Source organism: Martes martes (assembly GCF_963455335.1).
Source record: "Martes martes genome assembly, chromosome: 4".
Lineage (NCBI taxonomy): Eukaryota > Metazoa > Chordata > Mammalia > Carnivora > Mustelidae > Martes > Martes martes.
Genome location: NC_137891.1, coordinates 80,090 through 99,681, shown reverse-complemented (window position 1 = coordinate 99,681; position 19,592 = coordinate 80,090). Strand labels below are relative to the sequence as shown.

Genomic DNA, 19,592 nt, shown 5'->3' with positions numbered 1-19,592 from the left:
ACCCTTGGATACCCCCAAGTTGGGATGGGCTGGCTGGCATCAAGGTCCTCTCTGGTGGCAGATGTGTTGCTTCTGGGACAACTCCCACTGCTGAGAAGGGCACAGCACTGGGGACTGTGGAGAGGACAGTCCGTACCTACCAGGGGCAGTCACAGGTGCTCCATAACTGGAGATGAGTGGGTGTGGGAGAAAACTGAGCCTGGGAGCTTGTGAGAACAGGAGGGACACGGAGAGGGCAGGCCTCTGTGGGTCCAATGGCCAGGATCATAAGGCACAGGGCCAAAAGGTGGGAAACAGCTGCTTGCATAACTGCACAGCAGCCCTGAGTGCGACTGTAAGAAAGCATGACCTCAGATCCTGCACAAAGGAAAGGCAGAAGGAATCTTGCATCTAGTGACTGCACAGGAGGGACAAGAAAGGGTGAGGAATGCACACAGGATGACTGTAATCAGACCAGAAAAACTCTTGACCTGATTTTATGTAAGCAGAATATCAATTATAACCAGAGACAAAGAATTCACTCTAATTACCAAAGAAAAGCATTCCTATGGTTATTTTAAACCAAATGTCAGTTTACTTTTTTGGTTCTGTTTGATTATAGTAATAAACTCTATTTGTGAATATGAAGCTTCTATCATCTTTCCCCTCCTAACAATTATGGCGGTCTGATAACAAAATGTACAAGCAAAACAAACAAGAAACAAGAGGTCACAGCAAGCAGGAGTGCTGGCAGGGGAAGGAGGGTCTGGGCTTTGTGGACAGTGGGATGTCGGGGTAGAGGACAGCAAGTGTACCTGGCTTCAAGTCTGGGGGGAGGGAGAGTGAAGCTGGGACACGGGCAGAGGAGTTGGGAATGGAGCTGTTTCACTCCCTGGTGTGGATCAGCTGGTGTTTGACCAACTTGGACCGCTGGCTGAATGCTTTCCCACAAGCAGAGCAGTCATAGGGCTTCACACCAGTGTGGATCCTCTGGTGCTGGATGAGGACTGAACGCTGACTGAAGGCCTTCCCACACTCACTGCACTTATACGGCCTTTCACCAGTGTGGATTATCTGATGCTGAATAAGGTGTGAACTCTGGCTGAAGCCCTTACCACATTCGACACACGTGTATGGCTTCTCTCCAGTGTGAACTTTCTGGTGGTGTATGAGGTTTGAGCTTCGGTTGAAGGCTTTACCACACTGGTTACATTCATGGGGTTTCAATCCATTATGGATTCTCTGATGCTGAATCAGAGTTGAACTCTGGCTGAAGGTTTTTCCACATTCGGTACACTCGTAGGGTTTCTCTCCAGTGTGAACTCGCTGGTGAAGGATAAGGTTGGAGCTCCGACCAAATGTTTTTCCACATTCGCGACACTCATAGGGCTTGTCACCCGTGTGTACACCCTGATGCTGAATAAGGGCTGAGCTGTGACTGAAGGCCTTCCCACAGATGCTACATTCGTACGGCTTCTCTCCTGTGTGGATTATCTGGTGCTTTCTGAGCACCGAGCTGTAACTAAAGGCTTTTCCACACACATTACATACATGAGGCTTTTCTCCAGTGTGAATTCTCCGATGCTGAATGAGGCTTGAACTCTGACTAAAGGCCTTCCCGCAGTCACTGCACTTATAAGGTTTCTCTCCAGTGTGAACCCTGTGATGCTTAATGAGGTTGGAAACCCGGCTGAATGGTTTGCCACACTCATTACACTCGTAAGGTCTCTCTCCAGTGTGAACCCTCTGATGCTTCCTCAGGTGAGAGCTCTGGCTGAATGCTTTCCCACACTCATTACACTGAAAAGGTTTCTCACCTGTGTGAATCCTGTGGTGTTTAATGAGATTCGAGCTCCGCCTAAAGGCCTTCCCACATTCGTTGCACACATACGGCTTCTCTCCAGAATGAATTCTTTGATGTTGGATGAGGTTTGAGCTCCGCCTAAAAGCCTTCCCACATTCACTGCATTCATAGGGCTTCTCACTCATGTGAGACTTCTGGTGCTTCTTAAGGCTTGAGTTCTGGCTGAAGCCTTTTCCACAATCATTGCATACATAAGGCTTCTCTCCGCTGTGGTTAATCTGATGCCTAATGAGGTTTGAGTGCACACTGAAGGTTTTCCTGCACTCACTGCACTGGTAGGGTTTTTCACTCACATGAGACCTTTGATGATTTTTAAGAAATGAGTTCTGGCTGAAGGACTTTCCACATTCACTGCATATGAAGGATTTCTGTCCAGTATGGGTTATTTGATGCTGAATTAGATCAGGGTTTCCCCTGAAGGTTTTCCCACAATCATTGCAAATGAGTGGGCTTTCAGCTATGTGAAGGCCCACATGGCTACTTAAGTCCATACTGTGCTGGAAGCTGTGGCCACACATGTCATACAGACGTGGCCTCTCTTCTGTAGGAATTCCCTGAGACACTGTTGGGTTTGGGCTCAGACTGAGGCTTCTTACAAAGTCATCACAGCCCAGCTCTTTTTCTAAGGGGTTCCTAAGGAGCACTGCCACTGGTGTGAAGCCTCCCTCCTGGTAGAGTGACTGCACCCGTCTCTCACTGTCAGGAATTCCCCAATCTCCCTCCAGTACATCATCACAGAACTCTCCAAGCTCAGGTGCCTGGGAAAAATCACTGGTATAGTTTTCTGATATTTCCGCTTGTGATTCCAAATCCTCAGGAACTTCTTTCTTCTGAAGAAATTCCTTGCCCTTAGTGCTGGTGTCCCAATCTGAAATGACAAGAAAAGTCACTTGGAAGGGAACAGGAAAATACAGATGACACATCAGGGAACGTGTGACCCACTGGGAGTGGTAGTCCCAAATCTCTCAAGGGGACGAGAGAGGGGGCTGGGAGGGCTCTGAGGGGATGAGGCAGCAGGGCCCTTCAACCTACAAGACTGACCCTCACGCCCATGACCCACATCTCAGGAAATCACCTGCAGCTCCCTAATGCTTTAAGTAAAAATCCAGACACCCCTCAACGGCTCCTCCCTCTCTCACTGCAGGTCATCAGCAAGTTTACACCTCATGCTATACTGTTATTCATTGTAACTCTTTTGTCTTTCCCACAGTGTTTCTTGGGCTGGTATTTTATTTTAGCACCAACTAACGGCATTCAGACCTTGCTTCAGGAGTCACCAGTAGGGATAGGGGGGCTCTCTGCTGGCAGGTGCAGAAAGGGACTGTTCCTTTCAGAGAAGCAGGGTACTTCTGATTGCATGGCAGTGGGGACTTGCCTAAAACACCAGATTTTGTCCTGTTCAACAGAGGCGGCTTCAGAGACTGTGCACTGTCCTACCAAAGCAATCCTTACCCCCTAAAACCTGCAATTCTGACAGGTGGTAGCTGGACAACTTTGTGCCCTGGTACAATTCGTAAAGCTGCCGTGCCCATCATTCTGGAGGCAGAAATGTGCACAAAGTTCCTCATCCATCAGAAGGGCTCTGTCACCTCCCCCTCTTTTCTCCTCACATCTGAAGGAACAAGAAAACCCTCACTCCCCTGGATCACCCAGCTGAACGCAGATCTTAAGTCTCTGTTTCAATCAAACACCCGGACCACTCTGTGGCTGTCTTTTCCTGCCTGGATGTTGACTAGTTTACCTGGCCTTCCACGCTCCCCTGCTGCCCACAGACAGCCTCGTGACACCAGAGCACTCCAACATTCTCCCAGGCCCTTTTGAGCTCACCCTCACCACTGCTCTTGTTCCCGGAGCAGGATGGATACATTCACCTTAGGATCTGCCTTGCTTGGAGCACTTCCCAGATGGTTCTCATGCTCCTTCACTTTTTTTTTTTTTTTTTTAAGATTTACTTATTTTAAAGAGAAAGAGAGAGAATGAGCATGAGGGAGAAACTTAAGCAGACTCTGCATGCAGCCGGACCATGATCGAGCCAGTTAAGAGTCAGATGCTTAAGTGACTGTACCACTCTTCTTCCTTCACTTCTGCCTGGTGTCTGTTCAAACGTAATTCACTGGAGACAATCTCTGATCACTGCCCCTCCATTGCTCCTCCTGTACAGCCCTGATCGCTCCCTGACAGGGCCCCATATCCTGGGACTGGAGCGACCCCTCACTTGGCCACAGTCAGTGGTGCTGAGTAGGTGGGTGGACCCCCTTCCCCAAACTTCGTTGGGCTCACTGCCCTCCGAATGGCGCCTCAGTTCAGGCTGATACTGCCTCGCCCCATCTGGAAGTTCTAGGATCTAACAGCATTTTGTCTCCTTGCCTCATCTGGACACTTCTATTCCCTCTGGAGCCAGCAGAATGACCTCAATGCAGACCTGGCCTGGTTACACACTCAGCCTGTCTGCTGCCATGCCCACACAGCTGGAAGCCCCTGCACACTCCTTGCCCCCTGCATGGAGTTTGTGTCAGACTCTCCTAGGAACTCAGCCACACAGGTGCTGTGCTTTACCCTTCTGCTGACCCTCAGGCCCATCATCACGTGCTGCACACGGGTTGACCATGTTCTTCTGAGTCTCAGAGCTCCCCAGGTCAGAAGCCCTGGACCTGGGGGTGTCTAGGCAATGTCCACATAAGGCTAGGCTCCTAGGAGTAATGGGGGGAGGGCTCACTGAGGGCTGGAGGGACAGGGAAGTTGCTAAGGGAAACAAGGGTCTGCACAGGTTGGTCCAAAGCCCCCTATGCCCCCCAAAGCCCACAGCAACTGACCCAGGGAGCCTCCCACCCTCCTCTGGCTGGATATGGAGTAAGGACCAGAAGGGAATAACCCATAGGAGTCAATGGAGCTTTCCTATAAATGGTCACAGGGTACCCATTTTAGGCTTTGTGGCTGTATGGTATTGATTATACGGTCTGCTTTGTTACAACCCTGGAAAAACCTCAAACCATTCTTTGCTTGCAGGCCGTTAAACAAAAAAAAAACAACAAAACCCCCCAAACAATCCCTGGTTAGCTGGATCTGGCCTGTGGGCCACAGTCTGCTGACCCTAAGATAAGATCACTAGTGTGGCTCAGGAGATGGTGGAAATGACTGGTTTTCAGCCCCATGCCACTGCTGACCACTGGAACCTTTTTATTGAGACAGGAGATAAAACAGTCCTGTGGGTGAGGATGGTGAGAGGTCACTTTAGATTTATTAAATCTGATGTAGTTCTCTGCAACTTTAGAACTGTTGGAACAATGATGAAAGTTTCTCTTTTGAAAGGAAATGTAAAATTGGAAATGTGGTTTCCCTTATCTCTCTCTCTCTCTCTCTCACACACACACACACACACACACACACACACACACACACACACAAAGTTGGGTTTAAGGGGAGGCGCCTGGCTGGCTCGGTCAGTGGAGCATGAGACTCTTGATCTTGGGGTTGTAGATTTGGGCCCCATGTTGCCCATGTTGGTGCAGAGATTACTTAAAAATAAAATCTTTTAAAACAGCAAAAACTGGGTTTAAGGGCACAGAACAATTTGAAAACAAATGGAGTTGCTTGCACCATCCTTACTGCCCCCATGACTGATTCCCACTGGAGAAAAGAGAGAGGATTCTGAGCCCATCTAGAACACAACAAATCCCTTAGTATTTCCTGAGAGAAAGCAGTCATTACAGACCTTTATGGTTAATGGCTTCTGGGTTTGTGGAAAACAGTTTAGGTAAGAACCCAGGTCAAAGCCATGCTCACGAGAGTGCCACGTGGGCCTGTGGTGCACTGGCTGCTGCAGGTGGCACAGCAGTCATCTGACCTGGCACCTAACCCAGCCACCCGCAGCACAGACTCCCAAGTGTCAGCACAAACTCAGGTGGAGGCCCCACTAGTCTTCTGTCTCCTGAGTGGGTTTTCTTTTCATTTACTTTATTTACAGAGGCAAGATTTACAAACATAAAATTGTTTAAAACATTTAAGTGGCATTTAGTACATTCACAACGTTGTGCCATCACACCTCCATCTAGTTCCAAAACAGGGCCATCACTGCAAACCAGAACCTCTTAACCCATCAGTTTACATCTCTCCTCCCCGACTCTTGGCAATCTGCACTCTGCATTTATCTATTCCTGATATCTCATATAAACGGAATCATATCCCATGGAACTTTCAGGTGTGGTTCTTTCACTTTCACTAATGTTTTTCCAAGTTCAGCCACACTGTAGCATCTATCACTGCTTCTTGCCCCCCCCCCTTTTTTTTTTGGTCTGAGTAATATTCTATTGTACGGATATACTGTATTTTCCACTGATGGACATCTAGGCTGTTTTCTTTTGGGCACTGCGAATAGTGCTTCTATGATCACGATGTATAGGTCCACGTTTGAGTATCTGTCTTCAACTCTTCGTGTATTTATCTAGCATTGCTGGGTCCTATGGCAATGGTATGTTTAAACTTTTGAGGAACTGCCAAATTTTATTACAGTGGCTGGACCACTTCACATTCCCACCAGCAATGTATGAGAGTTTCAATTTGTCTACACCCTTGAAAACACTTGTTACACATTGAAGCATTTCAGCCACTTTAGTGGGTGTGAAGTGGTTATCTCCTTGTGATTTTGATTTGCATTTCTCAAATGACTAATGAATTTAAGCATCTTTTCATGTACTTGTTGGCCATTTGCATATTTTCTTTCAAAAAGCATTTATTTAAGTCCTTTGGCCATCTTAAATTGGGTTGTCTTTTTATTGTTGGGTTGTAAGAGTTCTTTATATATTCCGAATGCTAGACTCTTAACAGAAATACAATTTGCTAAGATTTTTTCCCATTCTATAGGATGTCTTTTTACTTTCTTGATAATGTCCTTTGATACCCAAAAGTTTTTAACTGTGATAAAGTCCATCTTACCTATTTTTTCCTCTTATTCCTAACGCTTTTGGTGTCAGGACTAAGAACCCACTGCCAAACCCAATGTTATGAAAATTTATCCCTGTTTTAAGAGTTTTATGATTTTAGCTCTTTATTTAGGTTGTTGGGCCATTCTGAATTATTTTTTGTATATGGTGTGAAGTAGGGGTCCCAGTTTATTCTTTTGCATGTGGATATCCACTTGTCCCAGCATCACCTGTTGAAGAATTATCTTTTCTTGCTGAATAGTCTTGACTTCAATTTGCAGATCAATTTGTCACAGATGTCTGGGTTTATTTCTAGACTCTCAATTCTATTCCATTGATCTGTATGTATAGCTTTATGTACCAAATTGTTTTGATTATTAAAACTTTGTAGTAATTTCTGAAACTGGTGAGTATGAGTTCTCTTGTTTTTCCTTTTCAAGCTTGTTTTAACTGTTTGGGGCCTTTTATAATTCTGTATGAATCTGAGGGCTTTTCAATTCCTGCAAAAAAAGCTGTTGGAATTTTGATATGGTTTGTACTGAATTTGCAGATTGCTCTGGATAGCACAGACATTGTAACACAATTCAGTTCAGTCCACGGACTCAATGTCTTTCTAACTATTTATGTATTTGTTAATTTCTTTTATCAAGGCTTTGGAATTCTCAGGAAGCAAGTGTTTCACTTCCTTGGTTAAATTTATTTGTAGGTTTTTTCTTTTTTAAGATTTTATTTTATTTTTTATTTTTATTTTTATTTTTTATTTTTTTAAAACCATACATCTATGGCCATTTGATTTTCTTTTTTTTTTTTTTTAAAGATTTTATTTATTTATTTGACAGAGACAGAGATCACAAGTAGGCAGAGAGGCAGGCAGAGAGAGAGGAGGAAGCAGGCTCCCCGCTGAGCAGAGAGCCCGATGCGGGGCTCGATCCCAGGACCCTGGAATCATGACCTGAGCCGAAGGCAGAGGCTTTAACCCACTGAGCCACCCAGGCGCCCCAGATTTTATTTTATTTTTTAAAAAATATTTTATTTATTTATTTGACAGAGAGAGATCACAAGTAGGCAGAGAGGCAGGCAGAGAGGGAGGAAGCAGTCTCCCTGCTGAGCAGAGAGCCCGATGTGGGGCTCAATCCCAGGACCCTGGGATCATGACCTGAGCCGAAAGCAGAGGCTTTAACCCACTGAGCCACCCAGGCGCCCCTTAAAAGATTTTATTTATTTGAGAGAGAATGAGAGGGGAGAGGGGGGTGGGGCAGATGGAAAGGGAGAAGCAGACATCCCACTGATGAGGGAGCCTGACTTGGGGCTTGGTCCTAGGACCCTGAGATCATGACCTGAGCCCAAGGCAGACGCCTAACCAACTGAACCACTCGGGTGCCCCTATTTTTCCCTTTGATGCTATTTAAATGAAGTTTTCTTAATTTCCTTTTCAGATTGGTCATTGTGGTATATAGAAACAATTGATTTTGTGTCTTGACTTGTACCCTGAAACTTGGCTGAATTCATTTATTACCTCTTATACCTTTTTAGTGGATTCTACGGGATATTCTATACATGGGATCATGTCTTATGCAAACAGAGATAGTTTTCCATCTTCCTTCTCACTTTGAATGTCTTATTTCTTCTTTCCTGAGTGCTCTGGTTAAACTTCCAGTACAATGTTGGATAGCAGCGGTAAGACGGGCATAATTTCCTCATCACTAGGGGAAAAGACTTTAATCTTTCACTACTGTGTATAATGCTAGCTGTGGGTTCTTCATGAATGCCCTTCATTATGTTAAGGAGGTTCCCTTATATTGAGTTTTCCCAGTGTTTTTCTTTCTCTCTTTTTTTAAATCACAAAGGGTGTTTGATTTTGTCAAATATTTTTCTGCATCAATTGAGACGATTATCATTTTCCTCCTTCATTCTATTATGTGGTAAATGACACGGATTGGTTGATATGCTGAACTACCTTTGTATTCCTGGGTTACATCCATGGGGTACAATACTTCGTCCTTTTTTTTTTTTTTAAGATTTTATTTATTCATTTGACAGCTAGAGATCACAAGCAGGCAGAGAGGCAGGCAGAGAGAGAGGGTGAAGCAGGCTCCCTGCTGAGCAGAGAGCCCGATGTGGGGCTCAATCCCAGGACCCAAGATCATGGCCTGAGCTGAAAGCAGAGGCTTAACCCACTGAGCCACCCAGGCGCCCCATAATACATTCTTGAGTCACTTTGGTAATTTTTTTGTCTTTAGGAATTCTCTTTCATGTAGTTTTTCTAATCTGTCAGTACACAACTGTGAACAGTCTTCTCTTACACTCCTGTTCACTTTTTTTTAAGATAGGTAGCGATGTCCACTTCTGATTTTTGTTATTTGTGTCTTCAAAGGTTTGTCAATTTTTAAAAAATATTTTATTTATTTATTTGACACAATAAGAGATCACAAGCAGACAGAGCAGTAGGCAGAGAGAGAGGGAGAAGCAGGGCCCAATGCTGGGCTTGATCCCAGGATCCTGAGACCAAGACCTGAGCCGAGGGCAGAGGCTTAACCCACTGAGCCACCCAGGCACGCCAAAGGTTTGTCAATTTTAATCTTTTCAAAAAACCAACTTTTGATTTTGTTAATTCTCTAATGTTTTCTATTTAAATCTCCTCTAATGTTTATTATTTCCTTCCTTCTGGTAGCTTTGGGTTTAGTTGACTCTTCTTTTCATACTTCCCTAAGATGTAAAGTTAGGTTACTGACTTAAGATCTTTCTTCCTTTTATTTTTTAAAAATATTTTATTTATTTATTTGACAGAGAGAGAGAGAGAGAGAGAGAGAGAGAGAGAGATATCACAAGTAGGCAGAGAGGCAGGCAGAGAGAGAGGGGGAAGCAGGCTCCCCGCTGAGCAGAAAGCCCGATGCAGGGCTCGATCCCAGGACCCTGAGATCATGACCTGAGCCGAAGGCAGAGGCTTAACCTACTGAGCCACCCAGGCACCCTGCTTTTTTTTTTTTTTTTTAAAGATTTTATTTATTTAACAGAGAGAGACACAGCAAGAGAGGGAACACAATCAGGGCGAGTGGGAGAGGGAGAAGCAAGCTTCCCGGTGAGCAGGGAGCCCGATGCAGGACTCGATCCCAGGACCCTGGGATCCTGACCTGAGCTGAAGGCAGAAGCCTAACAACTGAGCCACCTGAGCACCCCAGATCTTTCTTCCTTTTTAATGTCTCCATTACAGCTATAAATTTACCTTCTGGCACTGCCCTCCTTGCGTATTTTGTCATTTGTCTGCAGGTGTTTTCTAATTACCCTTGTAATTTTTTCCTGACTCACGGATTAAGAATATATTGTTTTATTTCTAGGTATTTGTAAAATTTTCAATTTTCCTGCTGTTATTGATTAGAGATAAGTTACATGATTTCAGCTGTTTTTATTATGAAGATTTGTTTTGTGGCTTAACATAAGGTCTATTTTGGAGAATGACTAGGTATACCAGAAAAGACTATGTGCTTCTTTGAGGAAGTGTATGTATGTACACACCTATGAGGTCTAATTGATTATTTACTGTTGTTCAAGTTCTCAATTTCATTACTGATCTTCTGTTGAGATGTTCTATCTGTTTTTAGAAGTGAGGTACTCAAGTCTCCAAGTATTACTGTATAACTATTTACTCCTCCCTTCAAATGTATATGTGTTCCATATATTTTGGGGTTCTCTTTAGGCATGTAGGTGTTTGTAACTTATATCCTCCTGCTGAATTCTTTTACCCACACATAATGAACTTCTTATCTCGTTACAGTTTTTACCTCGTTTATTTTTTCTGGTGTTACAGTATAGTCTCCCCAGCTCTTTTGGATCTAAAGTAAGCCTCTGTAGATGGTATATAGTTGATTGTGCTTTTTTACCCACTGTGTTAATGTCTGCCTTTGGAGAGTTTAAACCTTTATAATTAATTATTGGTAAGGAAGGATTTACTTCATTTTGCTACTAGTTTTTGGTATCTTTTACCATTTTTGTCCCTCATTTACTTTAGTACTGTCTTCTTTTATGTTATTTTTTTGTAGTGTACCATCTTAATTTTCTTCTTTCTTCCTTTCATGGATATTTTAAAGATATTTTCTTACAATATAATGGGGATTACAATTAACATTCTAATACCGTAAAACAATGTAGTCTCATCCCTCCCATCTCATCTATTTTAGTTTTTATTCCCTCAGCTTTACTGAAATAGAATTGACATACATCATCGTGTAAGTTTAAGGTGTACAATGTAATGATTTGTACACTGATACATGTACACTGTGAAATGATTACCATAATAAGGTTAGTTAACACATTCATCACCTTATATAGTCTTTTCTTTTTTTTTCAGTAATGTCTACATCCAACATGGAGCTCAAACTCGTGACCCCAAGACCAAGAGTGGTATGTTCTACCAACTCAATCAGCGAGGCACCCCCTTTTTTTGTGGTAAGAACTTTTAAGGTCTGCTTTCTTAGCAATTTTCAAACATATAATATAGTATTGTTAACTCCAGTCACCAAGCTATACGTTAGAACCCCAGAATGAAACCATCGAGTTTGAACTGATAACAACTTAGCCAGAACAGCATAAAAAACTCTGCTCTTACACACCTCTGTTCCCCACCTTCATGCTGTGACAAATGTATCTTCCTATGTTGTTTATAACATAGATTTTTTTTTTTTAAGATTTTATTTATTTCTTTGACAGAGAGAGCAATCCCAAGTAGGCAGAGAGGCAGCAGAGAGAGAGGAGGAAGCAGGCTCCATGCTGAGCAGAGAGCCCGATGCGGGGCTTGATCCCAGGACCCTGGGATCATGACCTGAGCTGAGAGCAGAGGCTTTAACCCACTGAGCCACCCAGGCGCCCCTATAACAAAGATTTTTAATTATTTTTATGAATTTGTCTTTTAAATCATTTAAGAAATAAAAAGTGGAGTTATAAACCAAAAACAACTGTATTACTAGCTTTCATAGTTAACAATGCAGTTACCATTACTAGAGATTTTTATTTGTTTATATGGCTTTCAGTTCCTACCTAGTGTCCTTTCATCTTAACCCATAGGACTTCCTTTAGCATTTCTAATACGGCAGGTCTATTGGTAATAAATGTCCTTAGGGGCACCTGGGTGGATCAGTTAATCATCTGCCTTTGCCTACGGTCATGATCTCAGGCTCCCTGTTCAGCAGGGAGTCTGCTTCTCCCTCTCCCTCTGCCCCCACCCTGCTTGTGCACATGTTCTCCCTCTCTCTCAAATAAACAAAATCTTAAAAAAAAAAAAAAAATCCTGAGCTTTTATTTATCTCAAAATATCTGGGAATATCATTTTGATGGGTAATTTTGCCAGATAAAGAATTCTTGGCTGACAGTTTTTTCTCTCTCAGCACTCTGTCATCCCACTGCCTTCTGGACTCCATGGGTTCTGATGAGAAACTGGCTGCTAATCTAATTCAGGACCGCTTAGATGAGATGGGTTGCTTCTCTTTGTTTTCAAGAGTCTGTCTTTGACAATTTGATTATAATGAGTCTTGATGTGAATCTCTTTGAATTTATCCTAGTTGGAGTTGAGCTTTTTGTGTAGAGTATAGATTCATGTCTTTCATCAAATTTAAGATGTTTGGGCCATTGTTTCTTCAAATATTCTTTCTGCCTCTTTCTTTCTCTCTCTCTTCTGTGTATCTTGGTTTGAGTGATGCTATCCTACAGGTTTGTTAAATCCTGTTCACTTTTCTTTAACCTTTATTCTTCCTGCTTCTGAGACAGAATAGTTTCAATTGTTCTATCTTCAAATATGCTTGCTCAAAGCTGCTGTTGAATCCCTCTAGTGAATTCATTTCAATTATTACACCTTTTAACTCTAGAATTTGCATTCTAGTTCTTTAAAAAAAAAAAAGATTTTATTAACTGAGAAAGAAAGAAAGCACAAGTGGGGGGTGAGGAAGGGAGAGGGAGAAAGACACCCCCCCACCCCCCCACTGAGCAGGGAGCCTGATGTGGGACTCGATCCCAGGACTCCAAGATCATGACCTGAGCTGAAGGCAGACAGTTAGTCAACTGAGCCACCCAGGAGCCCTTGTTCTAGTTCATTTCTGTAATTATATAGTATAAATTATAATTGTTTAAGTTTAAAATCTCTTAATATGGGACGCCTGGGTGGCTCAGTTGGTTAAGCAGCTGCCTTCAGCTCAGGTCATGATCTCAGCGTCCTGGGATTGAGTCCCACATCGGGCTCCTTGCTCGGCGGGGAGCCTGCTTCTCCCTCCGCCTCTGCCTACCACTCTGTCTGCCTGTGCTCACTCGCTCTCTCTCTAAAAAAATAAATAAATAAATAAATAAATAAATAAATAAAATTACTATAAAAAATAAAATAAAATCTCTTAATATTCTCCTTTTGTTTGTACAATGTTTTCCTGGTTTCTTTTAGCTCTTTGAGCATATTTAAGAAAGTTGGTTTACAGTCTGTCAAATATCTCTGCTTTTTCAGGGACACTTTCTGCCAATTAATTTCTTCCCTTTGAATGGGCCAGCCCTTATTTTCCTTTTTCTTTGTATTCTTGGTAATTTTTTGTTAAAAACTGGACATTTAAATATTTATTGCGGTAACTCTGTAAATCAGTCTCTCCTCCTCCAGGCTTTGCTGTTATTGATTGTTGAAGGCTACAGTCATTTGTTCATTTAGTGAGTTTCCAATTAAGTTTTGCAAACTAAAGCTACTCTGTCACGTGTGGTCACTGAGGTCTCTTTCTTTAGCTCGTATTCAGCTAGTGTTTTGACAGAGATTTCCTTGAATACTAACAGTAAAAGAAAAGTAATACACCTCTCCCAGTGTATGTGCTGGGGTACTCCTTTAACACTATATGTACCTATTGTAGCTTCCTGCTTTTACTGGCTGAGATGAGCCACACAGGAAGCTATGATCTTCAGAAGTCTTTTCCGAGCATATACCCTGTCTGGGGCACGGATGCAGTTTTCTAAATCCCCCGATGTACAAGGATGCTTTGGAATGTCCTCACTTCCCCAGCTTTCCGTCCTAGGCTTTAGGTGGCTGACTGTACTATTAACTGATGTCCCAGGTAGCTGTGGAGTTTTAGTTCCCCTACAATGTTTTTGAAACCAGGGCTTTTGTGCCCCAAGTTCTGAGTATGGCAAAACAGACAAGCACTTTGCATCAATCCTTTATCCAATCCCACACAGGTCAGGACAAACGATAATTTTTGAGTAAGAACGTCTTTGCTGCCTTTGGAACCAGGGGCCATGATCCCACACTGGGAACAGAGGCCGCTCCCTTTAAGCCTGCTATTGAGCCAGGGAGTGTTTGGGGCAAGAGCAGGGGAAAACACCACTGAGCTTTCCTGCCATTTTTAAGTGGCCTTTTCCTGATTTACTATTTACCTGGTTGTTGTAAACTTCTTTTCTAGATTTAGATTCTTGACAAAGTTGGTGCTGGTACTTTCTGCTTGATTTTTGTTTTGTTTTCTTTTGATGTTTTTGTGGAGGACTGGGTATTTGGAGCTATGTGCTCCACCATTTTGTTCCACAGTGGCTTTTTAAATATGAGTTACCATCAGCCTGGTGGGGTTTTTTTTTGTTTTTTCCTTTTTAATGGAATAGGGCCAGTCCTCCCTCACCATTCTCAGCCCAGCATACTATTAACCATTTGGTTCACATTCTGCCTCTGCCTGGGGGCAGTCAGCAGGCCTCTCTCTCATGGCCCCTTCTTAGGACTTCACCACATCTCTCTTCTCCTAACACTCTCCTGCTCCAACATACCCAGGATTGCCTTGTACTACCTCTGCCTGTTGGGGGAGGTCATCAAGAGAACGTGACCAGTGGTTGACTCATGAACTGGATCCAGGTGACCGGAGGCGCCTCATCCTTTTCCCCGTCCTTGAATGTACATTCTGCTTGCCTTCCCTGCTCCCAGCAGCTGCCCAAGGACACAGCGCCGAGACGGTGATGTGATGCTGTGACCCTCTAGACAGCACATGTGACTAACCCTGGGTAAGGCCACACACCAACTTTTATGATGTGGCAGGTGGGTGCTGGGATCTGTCACAGCCGCCTAAGACGAGCCTCTTCAATAAGTCCCCCTGCCTATTAAACTGTCCCGCACCAGCCTGGGTGGCCTGCCTTGTTCTCCAGTCTCTTTCCCTTCCGTATACAGAGGCCAGTTTAAGTTACACCTGGGAAGTTCGTGAGGTTTGCAAACCAACATTGCCATCAGCCCAACCTTCCCTGGACACAGAGTCTGACTGGGGTATTCTGCCCAGATGTCCTGAGGATGACCATAGGTCCCATGTAGTGAAGAGTGTCCCCTTGTAAAATAGCCCCATCAAATCCCAGCAAGGAAAACTAACACTGAATCACTATCCTCATCACTGCTGAGGGGTCCACAGAAAAGGCAGGTTAGTTGGGGGGTCTTCAGGAAAGGCCTCTCTGCAGTTCCGAAGTGGATGGGACTGGCAAGGCAGTGTGAATGCAGCCAGAAGGCAGTAGGATCAAGGCCTGAATTAGGGCTGTACCCTAAATGCAGGGGACTACCACCAGCCTGGTAGTTGGGCTGCAGGGCTCAGCTGGCAACCATCGTATCACACCCCTCTATGCCAGGTGGGGGAACATAGTGTCCTGCCCATGCACCAAGAGAGCCTGGGGCCAGGCCAAATTCCTCTCTGATCTCTAGCCTTGGCCCTCAAGTCCATGGGACACCCCATCCCTAATGATGACATGGATGCCTCCTGGGGGCAAACAGAGGGTGACATGGCCAAAGTCCCTCCAGAATGAGGGCAACCAGTGGGGAACTTGCTCCCAGTACCTGGCTGCTGATGGTGAGGGGGGGTGGTTCCTGGCTCAGTGTAGCCAAAGCAGTGGGGATCACAGAGTGCCGATCCAGCGTGGGTCACAACAGGTGCATCACTCACACAGGCCTGGGCTGCGGGGATCCAAGGGGATGGTCCAGGAACAGAGGGCTCCATTTCTGCCTTTTCAGATCGAGCTCTGAGGCTGGGCATGGCTGGGACCTGGAGACCAGCAAGGATACAGGTGAGTATACAGAGGAGCTAGCTCCAGGGATCCATACTCCCACCAGGCAGGGGTCTCTTCCAACCCTATAGCCTCAGACCTGATGTAGACCTGGTGCTAGGTCTCAGGGAAGGCGTAAGATGCTGACCTCAGGGCAGGGTGCGCACAGTGTCCTACGGGCACCCCTAGAAGGGCCCCAGGCTGCCAGGATAGGAGAACAGCCCTATAGAGCCTGCACCCACGGTGGGCCCACCCCTCATTCCTGACACTCCTGAAGGTGGACCATCAGATCCATTCGAGGCAGAGCAGCAGCTCCAGGAGCTGGGCAGCGAGGGGCAGCCTGTGCTTCAGATGTGCACGTGGCGTCACCATTGTGTCTGAGCTGTGCCCTCCTGGCAGCAACACAGTGAGGTCTCCACCATCCTAAGCTGTCTTCCCACTGCATCAGTGGCTCCCTCCCAGGCTCCTCCTTATATCTCTCTTCACGGTGGTACACGAGGGCTCACTTTGAACCTACACCAGCTTCCTCAGTTAAGGAAGGCATCAACACCCTTGTCCTGTGAAGATTCCCAGGCTTGGGCTCATTTCCAGCTCTAAATGCTCCTTCTGAGGGGATACATGATACATGACAGCATCCCCATATGGACCAAATTAGTGATTTCCCCCACCCCTCCCACTGCCTTGTCTCTGCAAATGCCCTGCTCAGTGGCCCACCCCTACTGCGGCAATGCCCTGTGGCTCCTTACTCACACTGCACCACTGACGGGTTCTCATCACCCTTCCGTCTTGCCAGGGTGGAGAAGACAAGTGAGGAAATGCTGGCAGAAGCGCACAGTGGACACTGCCTGCCTACTGGGTAAGATGTAGCACAAGCCCAGACAGTTGTTCTGTTTTTTGTAATGCAAGTGCCTGAATTAAGCTCTGATGTTTCAGCATCTGCTGCAAACAGGCATCCATTTCAAAGATGGAATAAGTGCCAGCCACTGGCCTAGATAAAGAGCCAGGCTGCCTCCCCTGACTGCGCCTCCTTTGTTTTTGAAATCTTGGTTGATTCTGATTACTGGCCACTTGTTATTTTTCTCCTCCTGTGCTTTAAATTTCCACTCTTACCAAAAAAATATCTTACTTATTCATTTGAGAGAAAGAGGGTAAGTGCATCAGTGTGAGGAGGGGCAGAGGGAGAGGGAGAAGCAAACTCCCCGCTGAGCGGGGAGCTTGACTTAGGGCTCAATCCGAGGACCCTGAGATCATGAACTGGGTCTGAAGTCAGATATTTCAGCAACTGCCAGATGCTGCTCCACTCTCAGGTTTTAAATTCATCAATAAAGAAGGAGCCTACGAAACCCCAGGTCTCCGCCCTTGACCTCAATAAAAGCAGAAATCCAGGCCAGTGCACCTCTCTCTCATTACCAGCAACCTCACTGTGTGGCCCCAGGTGTGTTAATTTGCAGGTCCTGTAAGTACTAAACCTTTATTTTTTGGAAAATTTCCTAATGGTTGTGGCTGAAGGGCATTTTGCAATCACAGTAAGAGCCACGCGGGTTGGTCCAACCAAATCACTGGTCTTTGACAGGCTGAGCCAGGAGCGGCACCCTGGGGCAGGCGGGCATTTAACCAGGCCCAGGGAAGGGGGCTTAGGCAATGCCTGGTTAAAAAGGTGGGACATGGGGCAAAGGTATGGACAGAACTCAGAGGCAGGGTCACTGGGGTACAGACTATCAGAGGCCACGGCCGCCTGACAGTGAGGCACCGGCCACGTTTCTGTATGAGGACAGACGCAGGTGCTCAGAGGAACAGTACAGACAAGATTCATAGCAGGGAGAGCACTGACTTAAGGTGCCGTCCACGTAGCAGCGGAACGAAGCAGATGTTGCTTCTGTGGGGGGGACCCTCTCCCAAGCGGAGAGTCTGTCATTTACAATATTCATTCACTTTATTTTAAAATTCGTGAAATTATTATCCCTGTCACTGAATGGGGTGACATGGCTCAAAATTCAAAGGCGAAAAAGGACTTACGGTGAAACGCTCCCAGCCAGCTTCTCTGCTCCCCCTCCCAGTTGCTGACGTAGCCTTCCAGAACAATCTACGCTCATTTTACATCTTGTTTTCCTCACCAGGTGTATGCGGGATCTTGCCCAGGGAGGGCACAGGCTGAATCTGTGGGAAACCGAACGCCCGCCAACACCCCTGTGCACATCCCGATCCCTGGAACCCGGGGGTGCGGTCCGCTGCCCAGCAAAGAGCCTTGCCGAGGGGATGGTCTCATCACAGGGACCCTCGCTGACTCCGGGACGCAAGGTCCCTGCGCGGGGGCTGGGGCCGCAGGGACTCAGCACAGTCAGCGCGGAAGCGTGCACTTCAGTACGACGACCTCAAAGACCGGACTCCGCCAGCGGGCCTGGGAGCAAGTTCTCCGGCCAAGAGCTCCCCAGGGCGCTCCGCAGAGACGAGCGGCAGCCCCAGCCGGCCCGGCACCCGCGGAAGTACTACGCGCGGCTCATCTCTCAGCTCCACTCGCAGGGGCAAGAACGCATCCCTCCCTGGCCCGCGAGCCTCTTCGCCACCCGGACGCGACTGGACCACCCGGGGCCTCCAGGCAGGGCGCCGGGCGGCAAGCTCGCTTCTCACGAGCCCGGTTCAGTCTCTCGTTCGCACCCAAGTCCCGGGGCCCCTCCTCCACCCCAGCCCCCGGCGCCAGGCAGCACTCACCGCACACCTGCCCCGCCGCCACGCGGTCCCGCGGCCGGGCTCGAGGGCGAGTCAGGCTCCGCCGTCCCGGGCGCGCTCCCGACGGTGCCCCCCGCGCCCGCTCCGGAGGCGCCCTCCGGGGCCCCCTCCCCCGCCCAGGCCGAGCAGCCCCCGCCCCTCTGCCCACGACGCCCCGCCTAGACCGCCGGAGGCCGGCACCCGCCACGGGGGCATCGGCGTCCCGCCGCAGCGCCGTACGCAACGTGCAGGCTTCACCTCCGCGAACTCCGCCCCTCCCGGGGATCGCTCCGCGCCGCGCGCAACGCCCAGGACCCCCGCGGCCCTGCCCCGAGACGGGCCCCGGAAATCCCTCCCCCGACTTCCGGGCCAGCGTCGCCGCTCTAGGCGGCGGAGGCCCGGCGACTTGGTGCTCTAGCGCCGCTCTAGCGGCGGCCAGAGCGCGCTGCCGACGGGGCGTGAAAACGCGGGCGTGAGAAGCGGCGGAAGACGAGGTCGGCGGCTGTCGTGGGCCTTGGGGCCGAGTTCCTGGAGCCGGAACACACGGCAGCTCGATGGAGGCGGGGGGCGCACGGGGGACCGAGCCCCCCAGTCAGTAAGGGATCCGGCGGACAGATGGACAGACTCAGGTCCCCTCCCAGAAGACACGCGTTTCGTGGGCGGCTCACGGCACGGGCGCGAGGCGGGTCCGGCGCTTGGACGCGAAGGACACGAGCGTCTGGGGCGCCTGCGGGGCTCAGTGGCTTAGGCCTCCGCCCGCCTCTCTGCCTGCTTGTGATCTCTGTCCGTCAAATAAATACATCAAAAATCTTAAAAAGAAGATTCTCTTAAAAAAAAGAATAAGACTGTTTTAAGATGCATTTGACAGGAAGATTATCAGAGTTAGAAATATGTAACAAAAATCGGCAAAAACCCCTTAGTATTGGAATTAGGAAATGCTGTCTGCATAACCTTTTTTTTTTTTTTTTTTAAAGATTTTGTTTATTTATTTGACAGACAGAGATCACAAGTAGGCAGAGAGGCGGGCGGGGAGAGGGGGAAGCAGGCTCCCCGCTGAGCAGAGACCCCGATGCGGGGCTCGATCCCAGGACCCCGAGACCATGACCCGAGCC

General features: G+C 47.0%; 1 protein-coding gene across 2 annotated transcripts; it reads right to left on the bottom strand.

Annotated features, from left to right (window-relative positions):
• Positions 1 to 465: 465 nt before the first annotated feature.
• ZNF16 (zinc finger protein 16) lies at positions 466 to 18,599 on the bottom strand. Of its 2 annotated transcripts, XM_080801096.1 has the most exons (3): positions 18,484 to 18,599; positions 15,569 to 15,773; positions 466 to 2,711 (listed from the first exon to the last, which is right to left on the bottom strand). In XM_080801096.1, exons 2-3 carry the CDS (start codon positions 15,762 to 15,764, stop codon positions 865 to 867), a joined length of 2,043 nt encoding a protein of 680 aa, XP_080657222.1. In that variant the 5' UTR covers positions 15,765 to 15,773; positions 18,484 to 18,599; the 3' UTR covers positions 466 to 864. The 2 variants fall into 2 exon arrangements, with proteins under 2 accessions (XP_080657222.1, XP_080657223.1); XM_080801097.1 differs by lacking the exon at positions 18,484 to 18,599 and having other exon boundaries at positions 15,569 to 15,805.
• Between the last annotated feature and the right edge of the window lie 993 nt (positions 18,600 to 19,592).